General features: G+C 48.6%; 1 protein-coding gene across 1 annotated transcript in view; it reads left to right on the top strand.

The window, feature by feature from the left end:
• The first annotated feature begins 258 nt into the window (after positions 1-258).
• The window catches only part of gipc2 (GIPC PDZ domain containing family, member 2), an 86,749-nt gene continuing 59,991 nt past the window's right edge, over positions 259-27,016 (top strand). The window contains exon 1 of the mRNA XM_070886524.1: positions 259-631. Coding sequence (XP_070742625.1) covers positions 368-631 — 264 coding nt within the window. The 5' untranslated portion in view covers positions 259-367. The remainder of the gene's footprint in view (positions 632-27,016) is intronic.

Raw genomic sequence — 27,016 nt, 5'->3', positions numbered from 1 at the left:
CCCGTCGAGGCCCACGCAGAGTGAGCATGCGCAGCTGGAACCCCGCCCCCTCCCTTCGCCGTGGCCGGAAGGTTGAGCGTGCGCAGTAAGAGCGGGACCGTCGCGGCCTGCGCAGAGCGAGCGTGCGCCGTTGGAGCTCCGCCCCTTACCCGATCCTTCGCCGTTGCCGGAAGACCGCGCGTGCGCAGCACGCAGGAGCGGACCGTCCTGGCTGGCGCAGACAGAGCATGCGCAATCGGAGCCACGCCCCCTCCCGCCTGGTTGGCCGGCAGACCCCGCCTGCGCGCTGCTAGTTAACGCTTCACCTGTGGAGTGGTGAGGAGCGGCCGCTGCCGACAGCAGCAGCTACAGGAGCACTGAAGGGAAAATGCCGCTGGGCCTGAAGAACAGGAGGAAGAACAAGTCGCGGGACAGCTCCACCCTGGTGGAGAATGAAGGGGGCCCGGGCTGGAGGGGCGGCGGCGCGGGCAGCAAGTTAGCCCCGCTCCCGCCGCCCCCCCACGCCCGGCCCAAGCTGGTCTTCCACACGCAGCTGGCGCACGGCAGCCCCACCGGCCGCATCGAGGGCTTCTCCAACGTCAGGGAGCTATACTCCAAGATCGCGGAGGTGTTCGACATCCCAGCCTCCGAGGTAAGAGCCGGCCCGGGGGGGGCAAACGGGCAGAGAGAGGCTTTCAGTGCACTTCGGTCCGTGATATTCACCAGTTTCTGAGGGGATCCCTCCCCATCTCTTCCCTGATCTCTTACCCCCCCCCCCCACCATCTCTTCCCTGATCCCCCCCCCATCTCCTCACTGATCTCCCCCCCCCTCATCTCTTCCCTGATCTCCCTCCCCCCCCCCAACCATCTCTCCCTGATCCCCTCCCCCCCCCATCTCTCCCTGATCCCCTCCCCCCACCCCATCTCTCCCTGATCCCCACCCCATCTCTCCCTGATCCCCACCCCCATCTCTCCCTGATCCCCACCCCCATCTCTCCCTGATCCCCACCCCCATCTCTCCCTGATCCCCACCCCCATCTCTCCCTGATCCCCACCCCCATCTCTCCCTGATCCCCACCCCCATCTCTCCCTGATCCCCACCCCCATCTCTCCCTGATCCCCACCCCCATCTCTTCCTGATCCCCACCCCCATCTCTCCCTGATCCCCACCCCCATCTCTCCCTGATCCCCACCCCCATCTCTCCCTGATCCCCACCCCCATCTCTCCCTGATCCCCACCCCCATCTCTCCCTGATCCCCACCCCCATCTCTCCCTGATCCCCACCCCCATCTCTCCCTGATCCCCACCCCCATCTCTCCCTGATCCCCACCCCCATCTCTCCCTGATCCCCACCCCCATCTCTCCCTGATCCCCACCCCCATCTCTCCCTGATCCCCACCCCCATCTCTTCCTGATCCCCACCCCCATCTCTCCCTGATCCCCACCCCCATCTCTCCCTGATCCCCACCCCCATCTCTCCCTGATCCCCACCCCCATCTCTCCCTGATCCCCACCCCCATCTCTCCCTGATCCCCACCCCCATCTCTCCCTGATCCCCACACCCATCTCTCCCTGATCCCCACCCCCATCTCTCCCTGATCCCCACCCCCATCTCTCCCTGATCCCCACCCCCATCTCTCCCTGATCCCCACCCCCATCTCTCCCTGATCCCCACCCCCATCTCTCCCTGATCCCCACCCCCATCTCTCCCTGATCCCCACCCCCATCTCTCCCTGATCCCCACCCCCATCTCTCCCTGATCCCCACCCCCATCTCTCCCTGATCCCCACCCCCATCTCTCCCTGATCCCCACCCCCATCTCTCCCTGATCCCCACCCCCATCTCTCCCTGATCCCCACCCCCATCTCTCCCTGATCCCCACCCCCATCTCTCCCTGATCCCCACCCCCATCTCTCCCTGATCCCCACCCCCATCTCTCCCTGATCCCCACCCCCATCTCTCCCTGATCCCCACCCCCATCTCTCCCTGATCCCCACCCCCATCTCTCCCTGATCCCCACCCCATCTCTCCCTGATCCCCACCCCCATCTCTCCCTGATCCCCACCCCCATCTCTCCCTGATCCCCACCCCCATCTCTCCCTGATCCCCACCCCCATCTCTCCCTGATCCCCACCCCCATCTCTCCCTGATCCCCACCCCCATCTCTCCCTGATCCCCACCCCCATCTCTCCCTGATCCCAACCCCCATCTCTCCCTGATCCCCACCCCCATCTCTCCCTGATCCCCACCCCCATCTCTCCCTGATCCCCACCCCCATCTCTCCCTGATCCCTTCCCCCATCTCTCCCTGATCCCTTCCCCCATCTCTCCCTGATCCCCCCCCCATCTCTCCCTGATCCCCCCCCCCATCTCTCCCTGATCCCTCCCATCTCTTCCCTGATCCCCCCCCATCTCCTCACTGATCTCCCCCCCCACCCCCATCTCTCCCTGATCCCCACCCCCATCTCTCCCTGATCCCCACCCCCATCTCTCCCTGATCCCCACCCCCATCTCTCCCTGATCCCCACCCCCATCTCTCCCTGATCCCCACCCCCATCTCTCCCTGATCCCCACCCCCATCTCTCCCTGATCCCCACCCCCATCTCTCCCTGATCCCCACCCCCATCTCTCCCTGATCCCCACCCCCATCTCTCCCTGATCCCCACCCCCATCTCTCCCTGATCCCCACCCCCATCTCTCCCTGATCCCCACCCCCATCTCTCCCTGATCCCCACCCCCATCTCTCCCTGATCCCCACCCCCATCTCTCCCTGATCCCCACCCCCATCTCTCCCTGATCCCCACCCCCATCTCTCCCTGATCCCCACCCCCATCTCTCCCTGATCCCCCCTCCCATCTCTCCCTGATCCCCCCTCCCCATCTCTCCCTGATCCCCCCCCCCATCTCTCCCTGATCCCCCCCCCATCTCTCCCTGATCCCCCCCCCCATCTCTCCCTGATCCCCCCCCCATCTCTCCCTGAACCCCCCCCATCTCTCCCTGATCCCCCCCCCATCTCTCCCTGATCCCCCCCCCCATCTCTCCCTGATCCCCCCCCCCCCCATCTCTCCCTGATCCCCCCTCCCATCTCTCCCTGATCCCCCCCCCATCTCTCCCTGATCCCCCCCATCTCTCCCTGACCCCCCCCCCCCCCCATTTCTCCCTGATCCCCCCCCCATTTCTCCCTGATCCCCCCCCCCCCATTTCTCCCTGATCCCCCCCATCTCTCCCTGATCCCCCCCCCCCATCTCTCCCTGATCCCCCTTCCCGATAATCTCCTCCTCCCCGATAATCCCCCCTCCTCCTCCCCGATAATCCCCCCTCCTCCTCCCCGATAATCCCCCCCCTCCTCCCCGATAATCCCCCCCCCGATAATCCCACCGCCCCTCCCTGATAATCCCCCCGCCCCCCCATCCCGATAATCCCTCCGACCCCCCTCCCCGATAATCCCCCCACCGCCCCCTCCCCGATAATCCCCCCACCGCCCCCCTCCCCGATAATCCCCCCACCGCCCCCCCTCCCCGATAATCTCCCCACCGCCCCCCTCCCCGATAATCCCCCCACCGCCCCCTCCCCGATAATCCCCCCACCGCCCCCTCCCCGATAATCCCCCCACCCCCCGATAATCCCCCCGCCCCCAACCCCGATAATCCCCCCGCCTCCACTCCCCGATAACCCCCCCTCCCTCCACGATAATCCCTCCGCCCCCCCTCCCCGATAATCCCCCCACCGCCCCCTTCCCGATAATCCCCCCACCGCCCCACCTCTTCGATAATCTCCCCTCCCTGATAATCCCCCCACCCCTCTCCCCGATAATCCCCCCACCCCTCTCCCCGATAATCCCCCCGCCCCCCTCCCCGATAATACCCCCGCTCCCCCCCCACCGATAATCCCCCCGCCCCCCTCCCCGATAATCCCCCGCCCCCCGATAATCCCCCCGCCCCCCCTCCCCGATAATCCCCCCTCCCCGATAATCCCCCCAGCACCCCCCTCCCCGATAATCCCCCCAGCACCCCCCTCCCCGATAATCCCCCCAGCACCCCCTCCCCGATAATCCCCCCACCGCCCCCCTCCCCGATAATCTCCCCACCGCCCCCCTCCCCGATAATCTCCCCACCGCCCCCCTCCCCGATAATCCCCCCACCGCCCCCCTCCCCGATAATCCCCCCACCGCCCCCCTCCCCGATAATCCCCCCACCGGCCCCTCCCCGATAATCCCCCCACCGCCCCCCTCCCCGATAACCCCCCCGCCCCCACCCCCGATAATCCCCCCGCCTCCACTCCCCGATAATCCCCCCGCCCTCCCTCCCCGATAATCCCTCCGCCCCCCCCCCCGATAATCCCCCCACCGCCCCCTTCCCGATAATCCCCCCACCGCCCCCCCTCCCCGATAATCCCCCTCCCCGATAATCCCCCCGCCCCCCCTCCCCGATAATCCCCCCGCCCCCCCCTCCCCGATAATCCCCCCGCCCCCCCTCCCCGATAATCCCCCCGCCCCCCTCCCCGATAATCCCCCGCCCCCCTCCCCGATAATCCCCCCGCCCCCCTCCCCGATAATCCCCCCGCCCCCTCCCCGATAATCCCCCCCTCCCCGATAATCCCCCCCTCCCCGATAATCCCTCCCTCCCCGATAATCCCTCCCTCCCCGATAATCCCCCCTCCCCGATAATCCCCCCCTCCCCGATAATCCCCCCCTCCCCGATAATCCCCCCCCTCCCCGATAATCCCCCCCTCCCCGATAATCCCCCCCCTCCCCGATAATCCCCCCCTCCCCGATAATCCCCCCCCTTCCCGATAATCCCCCCCCTCCCCGATAATCCCCCCCCCCCGATAATCCCCGCCCCCCCTCTTCCGGATAACCTCCCCACCCCCTCTCTTCCGATAACCTCGTCCTCGCTAACCTCCTCTCCCGGATAATTTCTCTCTTCTTCCTCCTTTAATCCCTTATTCCTTCAATCCAATCCCTTTTCACAGGCTCCCTCTCACTTTGTGTTATCTTAAAATGAGATAACGAGGTAGAGAAATGTATGATCCTCTGGGGCAGTGGGCCTCGGATCAGCTGATGAAACTCCTCTGCTCCCGACCATCCCCTTCGTGGCGAGTTAGGAAGTTTTCAACTTGGAACTTTTCGGGATCGGACGTTACATGAAGCAGTAAATTGCTCGTAACCCACGCAGTTTGTGTGTTTCAGGCCGTGCGGGTTGAACGAGAGCATTAAATTGTTGAGTTCAGTGGCGGTTGGATGACGCTGTTTGTTTTTTTCCTGCCCTCCCAGTACAAAGAACTTTGGACTGCGAGTCAACAAATTCTCGCAGTCTCTCAACATTGCTGCTCTTGTTTGGGTGTTTCAGTTAGTTTGTTACAAAATGTGCATTGTTTTGTGACTTAAGCGGTTTGATGCTCATCACTGTGACTAATCCTTTGTATTTTTGTAACATGATGCACACACTTGATTCATTCTTACAGTAGAATGATTTTTAAAATACCTGGTTACTGCCTAAGGGTTCAAGTTAGTACCTGAAAGGGTGGTGACAGCACGTTCAATAGTAACTTTCAAAAGCGAATTGGATAAATACTTGAAGGGGGAAACTTTGCAGCACTATGGGGAAAGAGCAGGGGGAGTGGATGCTCGTTGGCTAGTTCTATCAAAGAGCCGGCACAGGAAAGATGGGCTGAATGTCCGCCTTCTTTGATTTTGAGTTATTGACTGACACAATATTCAGATTGTATCTTGCTATTTCTTTGAAGGAAAGCATTTAACAACTTGCATTTAAGTAGTGCCTTTAACATAGTAAAATGTCCTAAGGCGCTTCACAGGAGCGCTATCAATAATTTTTGCTTTCGTATAGTTAATGCAATGTAAGTAATGGGATGATACAGTGGAAGACACAAAAACCATGCCAAAATTTGCAGGCCACAGGAATGTGGGAAGGGAGAACCTTGAGACAATCACTATCACTAGTGGGGTAGTGCTGGACAGGCTAATGGGACTGAAGGTAGACAAGTCCCCTGGTCCTGATGAAATGCATCCCAGGGTATTAAAAGAGATGGCAGAAGTTATAGCAGATGCATTCGTTATAATCTACCAAAATTCTCTGGACTCTGGGGAGGTACCAGCGGATTGGAAAGCAGCTAATGTAACGCCTCTGTTTAAAAAAAGGGGGCAGGCAAAAGGCAGGCAACTATAGGCCGGTTAGTTTAACATCTGTAGTGGGGAAAATGCTTGAAACTATCAATAAGGAAGAAATAGCGGGACATCTAGATAGGAATAGTGCAATCAAGCAGACGCAGCATGGATTCATGAACGGGAAATCATGTTTAACTAACTTACTGGAATTCTTTGAGGATATATCGAGCATGGTGGATAGAGGCGTACCGATGGATGTGGTGTATTTAGATTTCCAAAAGGCATTCGAAAAGGTGCCACACAAAAGGTTACTGCAGAAGATAAAGGTATGCGGAGTCAAAGGAAATGTATTAGCATGGATAGAGAATTGGCTGGCGAACAGAAAGCAGAGAGTCGGGATAAATGGGTCCTTTTCCGGTTGGAAATCAGTGGTTAGTGGTGTGCCACAGGGATTAGTGCTGGGACCACAACTGTTTACAATATACATAGATGACCTAGAAGAGGGGACAGAGTGTAGTGCAACAAAATTTGCAGATGACACTAAGATTAGTGGGAAAGCAGGTTGTGGAGAGGACTCAGAGAGGCTGCAAGGAGATTTAGATAGGTTAAGCGAATGGGCTAAGGTTTGGCAGATGGAATACAATGTCGGAAAGTGTGAGGTCATTCACCTTGGGAAAAAAACAGTAAAAGGGAATATTATTTGAATGGGGAAAAATTACAACATGCTGTGGTGCAGAGGGACCTGGGGGTCCTTGTGCATGAAACTCTTTTTGGGGGAAACAAAAACATTAAATCGTGGCCCCCCGATCTGGGGGACGCACCAAACATTTACAACGCCCATTTTTGTGTTTTTTTAAAAGTTTTTTTTTGGGCTCTAAAATCATATTTTTTTCTCTCCAAGTGCCCCCTATAAAAGGGGAAGGGGATCCTTGTGCATGAAACTCTTTTTGGAGTTTATCTGCAAAACAAAAAACATTAAACCGTGCCACCCGACCTGGGGGACACACCAGACATTTACAATGGTGATCCCAAAAGGTTAGTTTGCAGGTGCAGCAGGTAATCAGGAAGGCAAATGGAATGTTGGCCTTCATTGCGAGAGGGATAGAGTACAAATGCAGGGAGGTCTTGCTGCAACTGTATAAGGTATTGGTAAGGCCGCACCTGGAGTACTGCGTTTTGGTCACCTTACTTAAGGAAGGATATACCAGCTTTGGAAGGGGTACAGAGACGATTCACTAGGCTGATTCCAGAAATGAGGGTGTTACCTTATGATGATAGATTGAGTAGACTGGGTCTTTACTCCTTGGAGTTCAGAAGGATGAGGGGTGATCCCTCACATTTAAAATCATGAAAGGGATAGACAAGATAGAGGCAGAGAGGTTGTTTCCATTGGTAGGGGAGACTAGAACTAGGGGGCACAGCCTCAAAATACGGAGGAGCCAATTTAAAACCGAGTTGAGAAAGAATTTCTTTTCCCAGAGGGTTGTGAATCTGTGGAATTCTCTGCCCAAGGAAGCAGTTGAGACTAGCTCATTGAATGTTTTCGAGTCAAAGATAGATACATTTTTAACCAATAAGGGTATTAAGGGTTACGGGGAGAGGGCGGGTAAGTGGAGCTGAGTCCACGACCAGATCAGCCATGATCTTATTGAATGGCGGAGCAGGTTCGAGGGGCTAGATGGCCTACTCCTGTTCCTAATTCTTATGTTCTTATGATACAGAGGCCATTTGGCCCTACGTATATGCGTCGAATTTGCTGTTTTCCTCATTGCCGTTGTTTTTGCCCATTTCACTTGTTTCTGAAATAAATATTTAACTATTAGATTAACCAGGAAATACATTTGGGAAGAATATTTAAAGAAAGAAAGCTTGGATTTAGATAGTGCTTTCATAACCTCAGGAATTCCCAAAGCACTTTACAACCCAATAAAGTAATTTTGAAATGTAGGCACTGTTGGAATGTAGGAAATGTGACAGCCAATTTACGCACAGCAAGGTCCCACAAACAGCAATGTGATGATGTTGGTTGAGGGATAAATATTGGCCAGAACACCAGGGAGAACTTCCCAGCTCTTTTTCAAAATATTGCCATGGTATAATTTATGTCGACCTGAGAGGATAGACGGTGCCTCTGTTTAACGTCTTATTCAAAAGACAGCACTGCTGTGATGTGGCAGCCAAGAATTTGTGCTTGAGTCTCTGGGGTGGGACTTGAACCCACAACCTTCTGACCACTGATAAATTTTATATAGGATTACATAGGATATACGACACACAAACAGGCCATTCATTCAGCCCAACCAATACATGCCGCCGTTTATGCTCCACTCGAGCCTCCTCCCGTCTTTCCTCATCTAAATCTATCCACTTAACCTACTATTCCCTTCTCCCTCAAATGCTTGTCTAGCCTCCCCTTAAATGCTATTATTTGCTTTAACCACTCCCTGTGGTAGTGAGTTCCACATTCTCACCACTCTCTGGGTAAAGAGGTTTCTTCTGAATTCCCTATTGGATTTCATGGTGCCTATCTTATATTGATGGACTCTAGTTAAGCTCTTCCCCACAAGTGGAAACACTCTCTCTCTATCTGTATTTGTCCTCCTCAGTATTCACTATATCCTTCCAATTTGGTGTCATCCACAAATTTAGAAATTATGTTTTTGATTCCAAAGTCTAAATAGTTAACATAAGTTGTGAACAACATGGTCCCAGCACTGATCCTTGTGGAACACCACCACTACACCTTCAGCCACTGTGAATAGCTACCCTGAACCCCACCTTTCTGCTTTCTGTTTTGAAGCCATAATCATATATATATTTAAAAAATGTTAACTGCTTGCACTTCCTCTTAAGGTTTCCAATTCTGAATTCCTATGTCCAGTGTGACACTGGCCTCTACCCGCCAGTGTGGGAGATTGTCCTGTGATGCCCGTTCCAACAATAACAACAACTTGTATTTATATAGCTCCTTTTACCGCAGTAAAACGTCCCAAGGCCCTTCACGGGAAAGTTGATACCGAGCCATATAAGGAGAAATTGTGGCAGATGACTAAAAGCTTGGTTAAAGAGGTAGGTTTTAAGGAGTGTCTTAACGGAGGAAAAAGAGGTGGCGACGTTTAGGGTGGGAATTCTGGAGCCTTGGGCCTTGACAGCTGAAGGCACGGTCACCAATGATTGAACGATTAAAATCAGGGAATCTCAAGAGGCCAGAATTAGAGGAGCGCAGACATCTCGCGAGGGGGGCTTCAGTCAGAGTGTGCTGCACTGTCTTTCAGATGAGACGTTAAACTGAGGGCTTGTCTGCTCTCGGGAGGTCGTAGAGATTTCATGGCACTATTTGAACAAGAGCAAGGGAGTTCTCTTGGTGACCAGGCAATATTTATTCCTCAGCTGACATCATTAAAGCAGATAATCTGGTCATTTATTTCATTGCTGAACTTGTGTGTGCAAATTAGCTGCTGCATTTCCCTACAATACAACAGTGACTACACTTCAAAAGTATCTCATTGGCTGTTAAGAATTTTGTTAAAGGTGCTATATAAATACAGGTTTGTTCTTTCAGACTCAGATACTTTCTTTAAAAACAGCCATGGAAATGTTCACTGTGCATAAAAATGGCCTTTTAAGTTACTCAGTCACAATCCCTTTGAGGATACTGATATACGTACATCCTGCATTTCTCTACCACACGATGCATTTGAAGAGCAGCCTGTGGGTGTATCTCACATCCTCCTAGCATCTGTAATGTAACCTGATCTGGCACATCCAGTTATTAATTCTGTCATTTCTTTTTTTCCCCCCTTTTTGTTTGTTTAACTCAGCGTTTAGATGCAGTTATTTACGCTCTAGTATTTGTAGTGGATTCTGTGATAACTGCGCCTTGTTTAGCTCTCTCCCTCTTGGGTCGATGACGAGTTCCTTTACGTGTGGTTCTAACAGTACCAAAGTTGTCATCACTGAGAAATGTTAGTGAGAGACACACTGCAAACCTTTTAAAATAGTGTTTGGGTTTTTAAGCAAAATTGGTAGTAGTGCTGAATTAAAAGAGGCGAATCTCGCTCTTGAAGCTTGGGACTTAATACAGGGTAGTAGTGATTAATGCAATTGTGAACTGGCATGTACAAGGTCTTGCACACTAAAGTCAAACTGTCATGTGCAGGTTGATGGAAATCCTCTGCACCTGTTTCTAAGGAAAATGATTTGTGCAACCAAATTTTAATTTTATTTTACATGTTTTAAAGTTTAATTTGCTTTAATTGCTGGGTTTTTAGTGTCCCCCTCCCCTTTTATAGGGGGCACTTGTAAAATATATAATTTTAATGACCCAAAAAACAAAAAAAAAAACAAAAAAAAAAAGAGGGCAGTTAAAAGTGTCTGGAGTGTCCCCCAGATTGGGGGGCACTTGATCTAATGTTTATTTTGTTCCCCCCAAAAGAGTTGTGCAAGAAGCTTGGGCAGTGATCAGCTCTTGCTTCTTGGAGATTAGTGTTACGTTGATTCTGTAAGTTTTGTTCGTATTTAAAACCATTTTATAGAGGAATAGTAAATGAAGAGTTTTTCAGTGCTCGTTAAATTCAAATCTATTGTAAGTCGATGAGATCTAAAACAATGATGGACAGGCAACGAGCCTCTGGTCCATCGAGTCTGTCTCCCACAATTGAGATACCATGTGTATCACAATATTTGCGCTCTCCACCCCACCCAAAACCATGTGATTTCCTGGGAGAGGCAAAAAGCCAGATAAAAAAATACCAGGCCAATTTGGAGGAGGGTGGGGGTGGGGAAATCGGGGAAATTCCTCTCCGACCCATCTCGGCGATCAAAGTTAGCCTAGGAGATCAATCTGGCCGTGAATTCCCTGCAGTACCTACCTTCTGTAAGAGCTGCTCGCCGCCCCAGCCAGAAACATGTTCAGCTCTAGCTTGAAGGAATTCAGCACATCAGCATGAGACAGCAGCCTGTTCCAGAGGGCTGCTATTCTCTGGGAAAAGAACTTCCTCCTAACATGTTAATAGAGAATAACTGTAAAATCCAATCAAATACGCTTGAGGGGAAGGGGGAGAAGAAATGCAGATAGTGGGCAATATAACACATTGATTTGTATGCTGCTTATTATGAATGTTTAGATAAACAGATTGATTTCAGGATGTGAGGCTTTATAATTACGATTCACAGAAAATCATTATGTGTAATATTTGACACAAATGTTTTTTTCTTGCTCTTCACTTCCTTGTTGGATTTCATGCAATCGTCCCCGACAAATATATATTTTTGGACAATTTGAGATCATGGAAATTGATCCTTTGGATTTATCTTGTGCCAGAAATTGAGCTGCTTCTGGGAAGGAGTTAGACACTTAGTCAATAAAAGTTGTACCTGGTTCTGTTTCTAAATAAATAATAAATCCTTTGTTTTTGGATGATTTTCTCCACATGGCCTCTTTTGAAGGTAATTATCCATTACTAGAATATACATTGTACAATTGGCCATCCGTCATGAGTGAAACTAGACAGTGAGCACCAGTCGGCTATTTGGTCACAAAAGGCCACAGCCGAGCCCAATCCTGTTCTTGCCCAAAGCACGTGTACGTTCAGTTGGGGCTGCGATTAGAAATGAGAAAGAGAGCTGCCATCTCCTCTTGCCCTCCCCAGTGAAGGGCATTATGGGTAATTGTAGCCCCCGCCTACCCCCCTCCTTTCTCCCCCCCCCCCCCCCCAACCTACTGTTACCCTGCCTGAGATTTGCAAACTCAGCAGAGTTCTGTGCCCCAGCTACTCAATGTTGTTACCAGTTAAACAACTGTAATCCGAAGGTTGTTGAGGACTACAGCTGGTTACCTGCTCCTCCGTGTGTTCCCAGTACGCAAATTAAAATGCTACGGTCGAGGGCCTGTTAATGTTAAAAACCCTGTTTTGTGCCTGACCTCTAGTTGAACTCGGTGTAGAATTGCTGTCCAACAATCAGATTATTGATGGCTATTTGGCAGCTGTGGCACAAAATGAAAGACCTGTTAAGGTTATTAATTAAAAACCACACATACACACACACACGTAGTATTTTGCAATAAAGTAGGATTGGGTAACTTATTCATTGTCCTCTTGTTTTGCATGTTAACACAGATTATGGATCATTTTTAATTGGCGCAGTGGATGGTACTAACCTCCCCGTATCTAATAAGTATTTGTATTGGATCAGTCAGATAGTTTATTGAGCATGTCGGAATACCAAACCAAAAAGGAACATTTCCTTTTGAGTCAACATTCGAGCTGCATGGTTTGCATAAACTTGGCTTGTATTCCCTTGAGTTTAACAACAAATTGTATTTAATGTTGCCTTTAACGTAGTAAAATGTCCCAAGGCGCTTCACAGGAGTATTATGAGACGAAAAATTTTGACACCGAGCCACATCAGGAGAAATTAGGGCAGGTGACCAAAAGCTTGGTCAAAGAGGTAGGTTTTAAGGAGTGTCTTGAAGGAGGAAAGAGAGACGGAGAGGTTTAGGCAAAGAATTCCAGAGTTTGGGGCCTAGGTAATAGAAGGAACGGCCAACAATGGTCGAGCGATTATAATCAGGGATGCTCAAGAGGGCAGAATTAGAGAGGCACTGACATCTCTGGGGGTGAGGGTGGGGCTGGAGGAGATTAGAGATGGGGGGGGGGGGAGGCGGGGAGCGAGGCCATGGAGGGATTTGAAAACAAGGATGAGAATTTTGAAGTCGAGGCGTTGCTTAACTGGGAGCCAGTGTCGGTCATAAACAGAGGTGATGGGTGAGCGGGACTTGGTGCGATTTAGGACAGCCGAGTTTTGGATCACCTCTAGTTTATGTAGGATAGAATGTGGGAGGCCAGCCAGGAGTGCGTTGGAATAGTCAAGTCTAGAGGTAACAAAGGCATCGCTGAGGGCTTCAACAGCGGATGAGCTGAGGCAAGGGCAGAGACGGGCGATGTTACGGAGGTGGAAATAGGCGGTCTTAGTTATGATGCGGATGTGTAGTCGAAAGCTCATTTCCGGGTCAAATCTGAGACCAAGGTTGCGAACAGTCTGGTTCAGCCCCAGATGTTAGGGAGCGGAATGAAGTCAGTAGGTAGGGAACGGAGTTTGTGGCGGGGACCGAAAACAATGGCTTAGGCCTTCCCAATATTCAATTGGAGAAAATTTTTGCTCGTCCAGAAGTGGATGTCGGACAAGCAGTCTGACAATTTAGAGACTGTGGAGGGGTCGAGAAGTGGTGGTGACGTAGAGCTGAGTGTCATCAGTGTATATGTGGAAACAGACGCTGTGTTTTCTGATGATGTAGCCAAAGGGAAATAGGAGGGGGCCAAAGATAGATCCTTGGGGGACACCAGAAGTAACAATGCAGGGACTTGAAGAGAAGCCGTTGCAGGCGATTCTCTGGCTATTATTAGGTAGATAAGAGTGGAACCAGGCGAGTGCAGTCCTTCCCAACTGGACGAGGTTTAGAGACATTGAAGGATAGAGAGTGGTCAACCATGTCAAAGGCTGCAGACAAGTTAAGAAGGACGAGGAGGGATAATTTTCCTTTGTCACGGTCACAAAGGATGTCATTTGTGACTTTGATGAGAGCCATTTCGGTACTGTGGCAGGCGTGGAAAGCAGATTGGAGGGATTCAAACATGGAAATTAGAAGGTTTAATTGAGGCATTTAAAATTTCTCTTGGAATCCGGAACATAAAATCAGAGTTGGGTGTTCAGAAGCGAGACTCGGAAGCACTTCTTCAAACAAAGGGTAACGGAGATCTGGAAAATCCTCTCCCAAAGGCTGTGGGTGCTGGGACTGTTGAAGCTTTCAAGACTGGGATTGCTTGATTTTTTTTAGACAAGAGTATCAAGGGACATAAATGAGAGGATTTGAGGTACAGCTCAGCCATGATCGAATTGAATGGCAGAATAGGCTCGAGGAGCTGAAATGGCCTGCTCCTGTTCCTATGTACCTATACTGCAGTTACTGGCCACGGATAATTTCTCGCCCAGCCTGGCCCTTTTCCTGGCTAACTGGAGAGAACTACCTATACTTGTTGTTATGTTCGTGCAGAGTCCCTTTAACAACAGTTTCTCAACCAATGCCAGACCTGTGACTACCTGTACTTAGTGTCAAACAGCTCAAAATGCTCTCCAGACTAAACCCAGGAGGACAAAGTCTATCATTGTGCAACTGGACGCTCGCCACAGTTCCCGTGAATGTCATGTAAATTTTGCACGCCCTCTGTTTGTTTAGTTTTACTAGAATCTGAGTGACATCACTGCTAGTTTCTCAATAAGTTAGAGTATGACCAAGCTGTCTCAGGCATTTTAATTTTAGCAATGTGTTTTAAACTCCCCCTTGCTTTCGCCACTCCCCCGCAATACCTGCCCGAACATGCATTTCACTAACTTTGTGGAGACCTGCTTATTTTGGATCAGTTACAAAAGTTCATTTTCTACAGCTACAGATAAGGTTGTTAAGGGGAAGAGGAGAAGTGGGGGAGGGGAGAAGAACCTTGTTAAAGTTTATAAAATACTAAGTGATGTTCAGAAGATTCGTTGAATAAGGCAGAGCTCGTGTGTAAACTAATGACAAATTAAAATCAGATGCTTTGGAAGGGGCTTATTCATGGAAAGAGCCTTGGTCCTTGACTCTCAACTGATAATCGTGACTTGAGGTGCAACCTCACTGTCTTAGCCGTCCTCTCCACCTTCATTAATTACTGCTGGCTGCCTCTTCCCCTGCACAAAGACCAAGGTCCTTAATAAACCTGTCCTTTAAGATCTACTCTATTTAAGTACCAGTTAGAATGGCCCAGGTGTCATCAATCAGAAATCAATCAAATCTTTGAAGGGGCACAAACTATGAAATCCCAATTATGAGTAAAAACCAAAGGACCTTTTCAAGTCAAATCATACTGTTCCTTCTCACTCCTACATACTCCAGTCCCTCTGGTGCCCACCGGTCATGGAAAGCTTCAAGAGTACTGGTGGACACCCGCTGCCCCATCTCCAGGTGTGGACATAGTTGCGGAAGAGAGGCAGGCAGCTGGATCAATCAACCCCATCAGCCACATTCTGCCTCGACCTGTTAATCCTTTGAGTTCTACTGACTCTCCATGCCTTCAGCAAAATAACTGGAGAATTCTTGTCCTGGCATTGAAATCCATCCATGGCCTTGTCCCATCTTGTGTCAGTGACCGCCTCAAGCCGCCCATCTCTGCATGCTCCTCCGACGCTTGTTGACTTTGTTCCCACTCTCCCGCTGCCTACTTTTTTTGACTTATCTGTCCCTGCCCTCTGGGATTTCCCTTCTTTTTCCACACATTTCCTCTGTGATGCCAGGCCCCTGCACTGATGGTATCTGACATCACTGGCAAAGGCCTTCCAAACTCGTTCACATGACTCACTCCTGAGCGCTGTTCACTTTGGTGACTTTTTTCTGTATGCAAGGAGAGATATTGAAATGAATAATCGTGGCAGTAGAGACACAGACTAGGATTATTCAGAAAACAGTTGGCTGTTGGGCTCCGAGAGAATGGGTAATATAAGAAAAAGATTAGTTGAATAGATGGATCTGTTGACCTTGCTTTGTTGGACATGGTTAGATAAGGTGAATGATTTTGTTCATGAGCTAGTTGTTGATGAGGAGGAACTGGTCGGACCAGTATAGTTTGTTGCATTAATTGAGCTGCGTGCCGGTCCTCTAAGTCAAGCTCATTAAATGGAAATCCTGAAGGTGAATCGTACCCTCCTGATGACACTGACCCCATGTCTGTCAGCAGCACTTCACTCATGTTTGGGGCTTTCTGATGTGCTGAATCAGCCCTGCTTATATTGAGGAATGGTTTCAGTAACAATTGCGCAGGTGCAGAGTTAGTGCCAATACTCTGGAATACTGGCAATATTTACAAAATGTGCCGACTGGCTGGCAATTGTGACCTCTACAGGTGGATTCACAGGTCAGTGATGTCCGATACCATCAGTGCAAGCTATTTATTGGTGACACACTGGAGGACTTCAGTGCTTCTGATGGCAAGGGTGTTGGTGGTTCCTTCACGGCAAACGAGCCAAAGGTGGGCAGATGAAACGTTACAAGGACACCCTCAAAACCTCCTTGATAAAGTGCAACATACCCACCGACACCTGGGAGTCCCTAGCCAAAGACCGCCCTAAGTGGAGGAAGTGCATCCGGGATGGCGCTGAGCACCTCGAGTCTCATTGCCAAGAGCCTGCAGAAATCAAGCGGAAGGAGCGTGCGGCAAATCTGTCTCGCCCACCCTTTCCTTCACCAACCATCTGTCCCACCTGTGACAGGGACTGTGGTTCTCGTATTGGACTGTTCAGCCACCTTAGCACTCATTTTTAGAGTGGAAGCAAGTCTTCTTTGTTTCCGAGGGACTGCCTATGATGATGGTTTCGACTACAAGATTGCATCTGGCTCTTTTGCTGTTAGAGACAACCCAGTTAGGCTGTCGCACCAATGTCCTTGCCTCCGATCAGTGCACTCCATTCTTTATTCTCTGGACCCTACACTGGTGGACGGTATCAGCCCCTGATATTGGACCTGCTCATTCAAACTCATCGTCTAGTCAAGGTCATCTCTGCCTGATTCTGGTGCCAACTTTACCAGAGGATGTCATTTGTTACTTTGATTAGAGCCATTTCAGAAAATGCCTTCACGACATTGGAATTGTTACCTTCTTTTCAACTTTGTTGCTTCTGCCATTGGATGTTAGCCAGTCCAAGTAAACTATTGTATAGAATCAAAGAATAGTACAACACAAAAGGAGGCCATTCAGCCCATCGGCTCTTTCGAAGTTAGTTCCACTCTCCCGCCTCTTTTCCCCACCCCCCTGCCCATATCCCTGCAATTTTTTCTCCAAGTATTTATCCAATTCTCTTTAGAAGGCTACTATTGAAACCATATCTACACTATCAAATCTCCTCTTGGCCTTCTCTATTCTCAGGACAACAACCCTAGCTTCTCCATTCTATCCACATAACTGTAATACCTCATCCCTGGAACCATTCTAATAAATCTCTTCTGTACCAACTCCAAAGCCTTCATGTCCTTTCGAAAGCATGGTGCCCAGAATTGGCCACACTACTCCAGCTGTGTCTGAACTAGTGTTTTATATATGTTTAGCATAATTTCTTGGCTTGCATCACCTCACTTTTCTGTGTTGATCTACTTACCTTCATATCCATCTTGTTCACTCTAAGACAACTATCGGGGGGAGGTGGGGCGAGCTGCATTTTTTCTTTCTTGATTACAACTGATTTCAGTTCGACATTTATTTCCGATGCATATTCCCCAATTTCTCTCTTCAAATGTCTCATGCAGTCTTCCTTAGTACTGTTTAATTGTCATGCCATAAGTTTTTTTCCCCCCATTAATTAGTGGGTCACCTCAGGAATCCGAGCTGGGGGCCATGGTATTTACCGTTTATGTATGAATGACTTGAAAATGGGGATAGAAACACAAATTACCTATGTTTGCCGAACATGCATACGGAAGTACGAAATTGATGGCAGGAGAAGACCAGCTGGTCCATCGAGCCTTGTGATGACCAGATACTTCCTACCCATTGTCTCTTCCCTGTGTCATATCATCTCCTAGGAGAGGCAAAAAACTGGAAGCTACCCCAACAAGGGAGCAGGCTGATAAAATACAGAAGGATTTGGGAGCTGGGCTTGTGGAATGGCAGATTTAATTTCATATGGACAAGTGCAAAGTCATGAGATTTGGAAGTGGTGATGACAGCGGCAATATGAGCAATAGTATTATTGTTCAGGCCGCGATACAGGACAGAGTTGGTGGGGGTACTGGTGGATAGATTGCTGAAGCCATCAGCTCGATGTGCAGCAGCAGTAAAGACAGCACAGAGGATCTTGGGCTGTGTTGCCAGAGGAACAGGAAGTGTTTGAGTTTATACAGAGAGCCTGGCTGCTGTATTATGAGATAAATATCCAGGTATTGGAAAGGGTGCAGCAAAGGGCAGCTAGTCGGGATTAGACACGAGTTATGAAGAGAAGCTGGGATTGTTTACACTGATAAAGGGAAGGCTCAGGGGTAATCTCATAGATATATTAAAGATCATACAAGTTGTAGGCAAGATAAATCTCAATCTTTAACTTGGTCAGATTCCACAGGTATGACCTCAAACATAGAGGAGAGCAAAAGTCCTACTGCACTATTCGAAGAAGAGCAAGGGAGTTCTCACCGGTGTCCTCAACTGACGTCACTAAAAACGTCATTATCTCATTGCTGTTTTTGGAACCCGCTGTGCGCAAATTAGCTGCTGCCTTTCCTACACTTCTAAAGTACTTCATTGGCTATAAAGCGTTTTGGGACATCTTGAAGTTGTAAAAGGCGCTATATAAATGCAAGTTATTTCTTTAACATGGGAACATAGGAGTTGCTTGACAAAAAAAGACCAGGGTCCATCTAGTTCATCTTCTATCATCCTGGGAGTCGCATGAAACAATGATAATGGATTTGTTGACTAATTATAGCAATCAGTCTCAATGAATCTACAACAGACCCAGACATGAGATGAGGAATACCCCAGTGGTGGAGACCTTTGGGAAACATGGGTACAAAGTCTTCCAAAGCATGCTACACTTATCACATGATAGTTTTAACTACTTTATATGTGGAAGTTTATTAGAATCTATTGAGCACTTGGAGAAATTTGACCTAATTAGAGAGAGCCAACATGGATTTGTAAAGGGTAGGTTATTGTTTAATAAACTTAATTTAAATTTTTGAGAAAGTAACTAAAGAAGTAGACGGCAAAATGTCTATGGATGTAATTTATATGGACTTCCAAAAGGCTGATACAAAGCCCTGGTTAGACCACATCTGGAGTACTGTGTACAGTTCTGGGCACCACACTGTAGAAATTACATATTGCCCTTGGAAGGCAGCACAGATTCACCAGAATGTTACCAGGGCTCCAAGGGTTAAATTATGAAGAGAGATTACATTAAACTAGACTTGTATTCCCTGGAAAATTGAAGGTTAAGGGGGATTTGATTGAGTTTTTTAGGATTTGGAAAGGAATTGATGGGGTGGACAGAGAAACTTTTGTCTGCTGGAACCTTAAAATCAGAGCCACGCTGTTCAGGAAAGAAGTTAGAAAACACTTCTTCACATAGGATGGTAGAAGTGTGGAACTCTTGCCAACAAAAAGTATTTCATTTTTTAAATCCGACATGGTAGATGTTTGCTAGCCAGGGATATTGAGGGATATGGAGCCAAGATGGGTGAATGGAGTTAGGATACAGATCACTCATGATCTCATTGAATGGCGGAACAGGCTCAAGGGGCCGAATGGCCCACTTCAGTCCCTATATCGTGGGTGATGAGTGTATCGAATGGACTATCAAGGGAGCAAATGAGGGCTCGTTGTATCAACAAATTTGAGAGCTAGATAAGTAGGTAGAGGAAAAATGATATAGGGATATAGGATTATGGTAGAATATGGGATTTCCTAGTCACTGGGCATGACCGATTGGAATCCCGTAGTCTTCCTCAGTCCTGTACGTTCCTATGTTCCTGTATCTTTCATTGAACTTGTATCTAACTTCTACATATTTAAAGAAATGCTAGTGTAAAATGGTGGACTGTGCTATCTTTGCCCCCTTCCATTCTTTAGCCCCTCTCACCTACCACATCCAGCACTGTCTGCCATCTGTTACATTTCTACTCTTGTTTATATAAAGGAGCATTCGGTAACCCCATAGAATAAATCAGGCACTAGTGGAGCTGCCTCACTGAACATTCCTCGAACTGTCGGTGGTTTCTTGGTTTGCCAATGTTTGCACAGGCAGGCTAAATATTCCTGCAATTTAAGGCAGTGGGAATGTACTAAATGGTGGGTGAAGCTCAGTGGCTGCATTGTGTGGTTCTGCAGAGGCAAGAGGTGGAATAAGAGCACTTTGATAAAGCTTGCTATAAAGCTTGTACAGGCATGCATTTAAATTTTAACTGACGCCGTAACTTCCTGCATTGAATCTGTGTATCCTAGATTTAACTGGGTAAAACTGCATCTCGGCGGCGAGATTGTGGCCTGTGTTCAGACCAGAATTTGATCGCTGATGTGTAATACGAAGAGGACACGGGCTACTCCAATTAAATGGATCATGTTTAACATTTTGTCCCCAAATTCTTTATCCAGTGAGGTCCCTATTCAATAATTGTGTACAAAAAAAGACTGACTTCCATTTATAAAGCATCTTTCACGATCCCAGGATGTCCCAAAGTGTTTTACAGCCAATGAAGTGCAATCATAGAGGATGAGATTTTATATTTGACTGCTTGCTCATATTTTCATGTTTTTAGCCAGTTGCCCTCATCTCTTGCTGTGATACGGGTTTCAGTGGAAGCTTGTGGCCCCTCGCCAAAGATGCCATTCCTCATTTCTGTACTTTGACAGTACGCATCAACTGGGGAGGAGCGAACCGACAAGCCCAATCCTGTCCTTACTTGACTTGCGTTTTCCAGCAGGATCACGATCTGGAGTGGAATCCTATGCTACATTTCTCCCCCCCCCCCTCCCCCCGCCCCCCCTTCCTAGCACAGCTTTGGTACGGTAGTACAGCTATACATGACTCCAATCCCACATTGTGGTTGACTCCGAACTGTCCTTTGAAGTCGCCAGCAAGCCACTTAGTTGTATCAAACTGCCAGCAATGGTTCAAAATAAAGTCCTTTATTGTTGCTAGGTCAAAATCCTGGAACTCCCAACCAATGTTCCCTCTAATTTTATTTGATGTGACCACTCAATGGCCATTCAAAATACCGCTCATGCGCGGTTTTTGTATTGAAAAGCCAGCTGCACAGGTTCCCTGGGCCACGCAGCTTACAGGGAACATTGTTCCCTATCTACTAACAGCACTGTGAGTGTAGCTTCATCACATGGACCGAATCAGTTCAAGAGGAAGGATCACCATCAAGGAGTACTAAAGATGTGCAATAAAAGCCAGCGATCCCACATCGCGACAGTGTCTTTTTTAAAAAGGCGGCGCTGAGTACAATTGTAGTGCCTCTATTACACTGGCTGAGATGAGCCAAGTCAATATAGTCCTGGAGCACTGTCACATTTAAACACAAGTCTCTCTGAAGGTGCACTTTACAGTGAGCTGAGAGCAGCCACATTGTGGTAAGGGATCTACAGTCTGGGTTTGTACCCCTCACTCCCCACAGATGTTAAACATTGTACACAATGTTTCTCTAGTTTTGTTTGGCCCTGCACGGCCCCTTTTAAGGGGCTGCATGAACCATTCAAAGTATCGCGCCTCTGCAGGTTTTGTATTGAAAAGCCGGCTACACGGGTTTCTGGAATGCCACATGGCCATGCAGCTTACAGAGGCCATTGGCTGTACCCTGGACCTGCTTGCTCAGAAGTTCCTTCCCTCTTACCGGGGAATGCCTCTGCCTGACTGAGGTTGAGAACTCTGGAAGGTGACGGCTACAAACCTCTCTGCCACCTGTCCACGATGCACCATGTGTTGTGGCAAGTGGAGCAAGTTATCTTGTTCAGTGTGTGGTGTGGCAGAAAACCGGTTTTTGCTTCAGCAAGTGTGGGAGATACATACATAGCAATTGCTGGTCTAAGGAAGACCAAGGTCCAGTTAGTTCGCCTTCGAGCATGATACAACAATAATGGAGTTGTTGACTAATCATAGCAATCAATCTCTATCAATTAGTCTACAACAGACCCAGACATGAGGTAAGGAGACACCAACTTGCCGCCTGGAGGAAGCGGGGGTCCCCAGTGGAGTGCTCTCTATGCGGGAGTCCTCCCTTTATCTATTGGGGACATGGCCCGGAGGGAGTTGCATGAGGCAGTCCCTTGCAATAAGTTTTTAAGTCGGCTCACAGACTCCCAGGCTGCCTGCATTTTTTGCGGCCTGGAGGAGTCCGTGCTCCACGTTTTTATAGGGTGTGTGAAGTTGCAGCCCCTCTTCCATTATTTGAAGGGGCTGCTCATCAATTTCTGGCTGCACTTCAGTCCCAAGCTCCTGATCTTTGGGCACCCGGTGCGGGGGGGAGCGGGCAGGTCAGAGGGCCTCCTCGTGGGACTGCTCCTGGGCCAGGCCAAGGTGGCCATTAACGGGTCCAGGCAGCGGGCGGTCGTTCAGCCCGACTGCCACCTCTTCGTGCCCGGATGTTGCTGGAGATGGTGCACACGGTGTCTATCGGTACGCTTGAGGCCTTCCGCGACCAGTGGGCACTGGAGGGACTGGAGTGCATCATTACACTAGGGAACAGAATTTTAATTTGATTTGTTAAGGTTCCCTTTTAACATTTTTTGTTAATTTGTGGGTTCTGGTGGTTGCGCCCCTTTAACAAGGGGGCACATGTTTGAATTGTATGATTTAAAAGAGTTGAGGTGAGGAGAACCCCAGTGGTGGAGAGCTTTGTTCATTGTCCCCTGTTCCTCCCAAGCACTCTACACTTACCACATGTCATGTCTCAAATTACTCCGATACTGTATCCCAAAATGTTACTTTCTGAAAGAAATCTATCTCTTTTGAATGAATCAATACATCGTACTGAACCTGTGGCACTGGTATCTTGTCAGCTCCACTGATGGGATTTTCAATTGAACTGAAGGAAAGGAGTGTGCGCTTCTTCTTCAAATATTGCAATCTCCCTGGTGACTGAGTGAGGAATAGTTGTGAAGGAATTTGAAGAGGTCAGGGATTTTAAATTCAATGCAGGGAGCCAGTAAGGAAGGGAGTGATTGGTGTGAGACTTAATGCAGGTTCGAACACAGGCAGCTGTGTTTTGAACAAGTTGGTGTATACGGTGGACAAGGGGCCAGCAAAGTGGACGTTGCAAATTAAAGATGGCAAAAGCTTGCCTGACATTAAATTCATCACCTCTACATAATGAGAGGGGATTTCAGAGAAACATATAAAATTCTGACAGGATTGGACAGGTTAGAGGCAGGAAGAATGTTCCCGTTGCTGGGGAGTTCCAGAACCAGGGGTCACAGTCTAAGAATAAGGGGTAAGCCATTTAGGACCGAGATGAAGAGAGTGGTTAACCTGTGGAATTCTCTACCGCAGAAAGTTGTTGAGGACAGTTTGTTAGATAAATTCAAAAGGGAGTTAGATATGGCCCTTGTGGCCAAAGGGATCAAGGGGTATGGAGAGAAAGCAGGAAAGGGGAACTGTGGTTGAATGATCAGCCATGATCTTATTGAATGGTGGTGCAGGCTCGAATGGCCTGCTCCTGCACCTAATTTCTAAGTTTCTATCCATTCCATCACTGCGACCGCCTGTAACAGCTCCATTAACCTCAAACATTCTTTCCCCCCCCCCCCCCCCCCCCCCCCCGTGTTGGTGCAGAATGCTGTAAGGAGCAGCTCACGTTTAGATGAACAGATATCTAAGGATGTTGTTGGATGTCCTTTCACTGTTGGAGTGGCGATGGTACAAAAATTTCACCCGCCCACCATTACACCTCTCTTAAACCTTACTTTATGGAGTATCTTTTTCCTTCTGTACCTGTCAGTTAGTGTTAAGAGTATGGCAATAAAGAATTTGCTGTGATGTTTAATTATAATATTTCCCAATGGTGAATCAGCCCATGGCATTATTTGGTGCAATCCCCACCTCCACCCACCCTCAGTATGAATTCTGAAACTAGGCTGAAAACAGTAGAAACCTCAAACTCATCTATTCTGTGGCTTTACAGCTTCTTCGTGCATCCAACTTATAGGGGTCAAGTTTCAACCTGAGTTGCTCCTATTTTTTTGGAGCAACTAGTTTATAATGGAGTATCTTAGAAATTGCAATTCTCGGTCTTTAGTTTGCTCCAGTTCTAGTCAATTAGAATAGTTCCATTTTAGAACAGTTTTTTTTTCAAAAGAGAGCGTGTCTGGCCACTTACGCCTGTTTTGCAAGTTTAGGCAGCGAAAACTTACTCCAAACTAACTTAGAATGGAGTAAGTGTAGATTTTTGTACGCTCAGAAAAACTTTGCCTACACTTATAAATGAGGCGTAGAGATGGAGGGGGCGGAGGGAGGGCTTACAAACATTAAACACTTCAATTTTACAAATAAAGAGCCATCAATAATAAATGATAAATAAATCAATAAATAAACCAATAAATCAATCCAAGTAAATTAAAAAAAATTAAAAAAAAAAAGAAAAAGCACTCCATAAATAACAAATTATTTCTACTCACCTACTGCAGCACCAGGGAGAAGGGGGTGGGGGTAGAGAAGAAGATGGGGGTGGGGGAAGAGAAGATGATGGGGGGTGGGGGAAGAGAAGATGATGGGGATGGGAAGAAGAAGATGATGGAGTGGGAGGGAAGAGAAGAAGATGGGGGGTGGGGGGAGAAAGAAGACGACGATGATACCGGGCCCAACTGAGGATATTCGGACGGGGCACGCCCCAGCGAGATGCGAGGCGGGCGGGCCCCGCCACCGACGAAGAAGCCGGACCCCGCCGAGGACTTCGGGCGAGGCCCACACGCAGCCGATGCCGGGCTGCCGCCGCTGCCGACTCTTTGGGCGGGGCCCGCCCCCAGCGAGAGGGCGGGCGGGCCCCGCCGCCGAGGTAAGATGCATAGGCCACTCGGCCGGGGATAGGGGCGACGTCCCTTCGGCCTGGGAAAGGGTCGTCGCCCCAGAGACAGGACGCCGGGAGCTACTGCGCACGCGCGCAGCCTCCACTGCGCATGCGCGCAGCTGCCGGCACTATTTTCAACGCAGGGCTGTAGCTCCGCCCCCAGAGGTGGAAATGGACCTACAGCTATCGGAGAATCGCGAGGTAAGTATTCGCCACAATTTTTGTTCTATAAATTAGGTGGACATCTCCGATATGCGCCATTCTAGCAGTTGGCCGAAACTTGACCCCATAGACTAGGATTTCTGCATTGAAAGCACCTGCTCTAAACCTGATTTTTATTGAAGGGATTGCATGGCTGGAGCAAATTGCTCCAGTGGGGGAGGGGTAGCACAGGGACGTTAGTCTGAATGGCCTCCTTCTGATACTGTTGCTTCTCTCAAACTGCTTGGCTTCACCTCCTCATCTAATTCACTCAGTCGCTAGATCAGAACATCCTGCTACCTGTCTTCAAAACAGGGATGCAGCAGTTCCCAGAAACCTTTTTAGTGCTGCTCTGATGCTTAACTTTAAAAAAAAAATCAGTACACGTTTCTATGTGGCTTAATGGAAGGAAATACCAAAAACCCAATATAATTGGATAGATTTTCAATCATGAATGCTTAGTTCCAGCTTGTATAAATAAAATAGCAAGCCACTAAGGAGTTTGATACAGCGTGAAAAATTACTGTTTGTACCCGGGGGAGTGTGAAATTGCTAACAATAGGCTGTGAAATTGAATCAGTGCAGTTTTGATAGTTGCCCGATTGTTGGTAATACTGTGGGGACATTAGCTTCAATCTCCCACCACTGGTTATCACTGCTCCTTTGTTTTTCTGGTCAGAATGACGAGCTCAATTATTGAGCGTACTACTTTGTACAGATTATTTGCTTCATCATTACCTCATTTGAAAAAAAAAATCAAGTCATTCACGGGATGTGGGCGTCGCTGGTACGACTGGCATTTAATACCCATCTCCAGTTTCCCTTGAACTGAGTGGGTAAGGACAGCAGATTTCCTTCCAGAAAGGATATTAGTGAACCAATGGTTCTCTTAACTAACACACACGCACACGTTTTTGACTCTGAATTTTGCCCTGGTGAAGGGTTGGGAGAAAAACGAAAAAGCACTTTTCTCTTTGGTCTGTTTTGTTGTACAGATCATGGGAGAGTGACGTCCACAGAAAGTGTTGCGGAAAGACGGAGAGAAGAGGAAGGGAGAGAGAGAAGACCGACGGCAGGCTGGGATGAAAATGGGGAAGGATTATTATAAAATCCTGGGCATTAATAAAGCAACGGCGGACGATGAAATCAAGAAGGCGTACAGAAAGCTGGCCCTGAAGTACACCCCGATAAGAACAAGTCTCCAGACGCAGAGGAGAAGTTCAAGGAAATTGCCAAGGTCTACGATGTCCTGAGTGACCCCAAGAAACGGGAGGTTTAAGACCACTATGGAGAGGAAAGGTTGAAGGGTAATAGCTCTGCTGGTCCCAATGGCACCAGCTTCCAGTACACAACCAGTTGGAAGGACGGCTTTTTCCCATTGGGACAAGGGTGCTGGTCTCATCAATGAAAACGCAGGGATCAAGTAAGATGTCTGCTTAGTTTATCATTGGAGTGTGGCTGACTCAAAAAATCAATTTGGTTGCAAATTAAAGTTTTTAACCTCACTTGCTGTGGCTAATGAGAGGCAAGCAGGCAAGAACTCCTAGAGAAAGGAAAGGTGTTGATGCAGAAGAATAGCTCGGAGTTAAAACAGGCTTCGAGGGAGGCAAATAACTAGAGCATTCTTAATCTTTACGAGCCGTCCTGGATACTTTTAAGAAGTGGCTATATTCACACAGTCTCCTCGGTTGGCAGTGCTTTGTACTGGTTCCGATGATGTAAACACAGTATGACAGGGATTCTTTGCTTCTGTTTCACTGCGGAGCCCAGAGGTGCTACAGGGACCACCTCTTGGAGCAGACTGTAGAGGTGAGATCGGCATAGTGAGCTTGCTTTTACATAAAATTACATAGTCTATAGCACAGAAAGAGACCATTCGGCTCAACTGGTTTATGCTCCACACAAACCTCCTCCCACCCTACTTCATGTAACCCTACCTGCAAATCCTTCTCTGCCTTTCTCCCTCAAGAACTTATCTAGCTTCCTCTTAAATGTATCTATGCTATTCACCTCAACCACTCCTTGTCGCGAATTCCATATTCCAACCACTGTCTGGGTAAAGTCGTTTCTCCTGAATTCCCGAACTGATTTATTGGTGACTATCTTGGATTTATGGCCCCTAGTTTTGGTCT

Source organism: Pristiophorus japonicus, chromosome 8 (assembly GCF_044704955.1).
Source record: "Pristiophorus japonicus isolate sPriJap1 chromosome 8, sPriJap1.hap1, whole genome shotgun sequence".
Lineage (NCBI taxonomy): Eukaryota > Metazoa > Chordata > Chondrichthyes > Pristiophoridae > Pristiophorus > Pristiophorus japonicus.
Note: the sequence above shows the minus strand (reverse complement) of the source record. Positions and strands in the feature narration are given on the sequence as shown.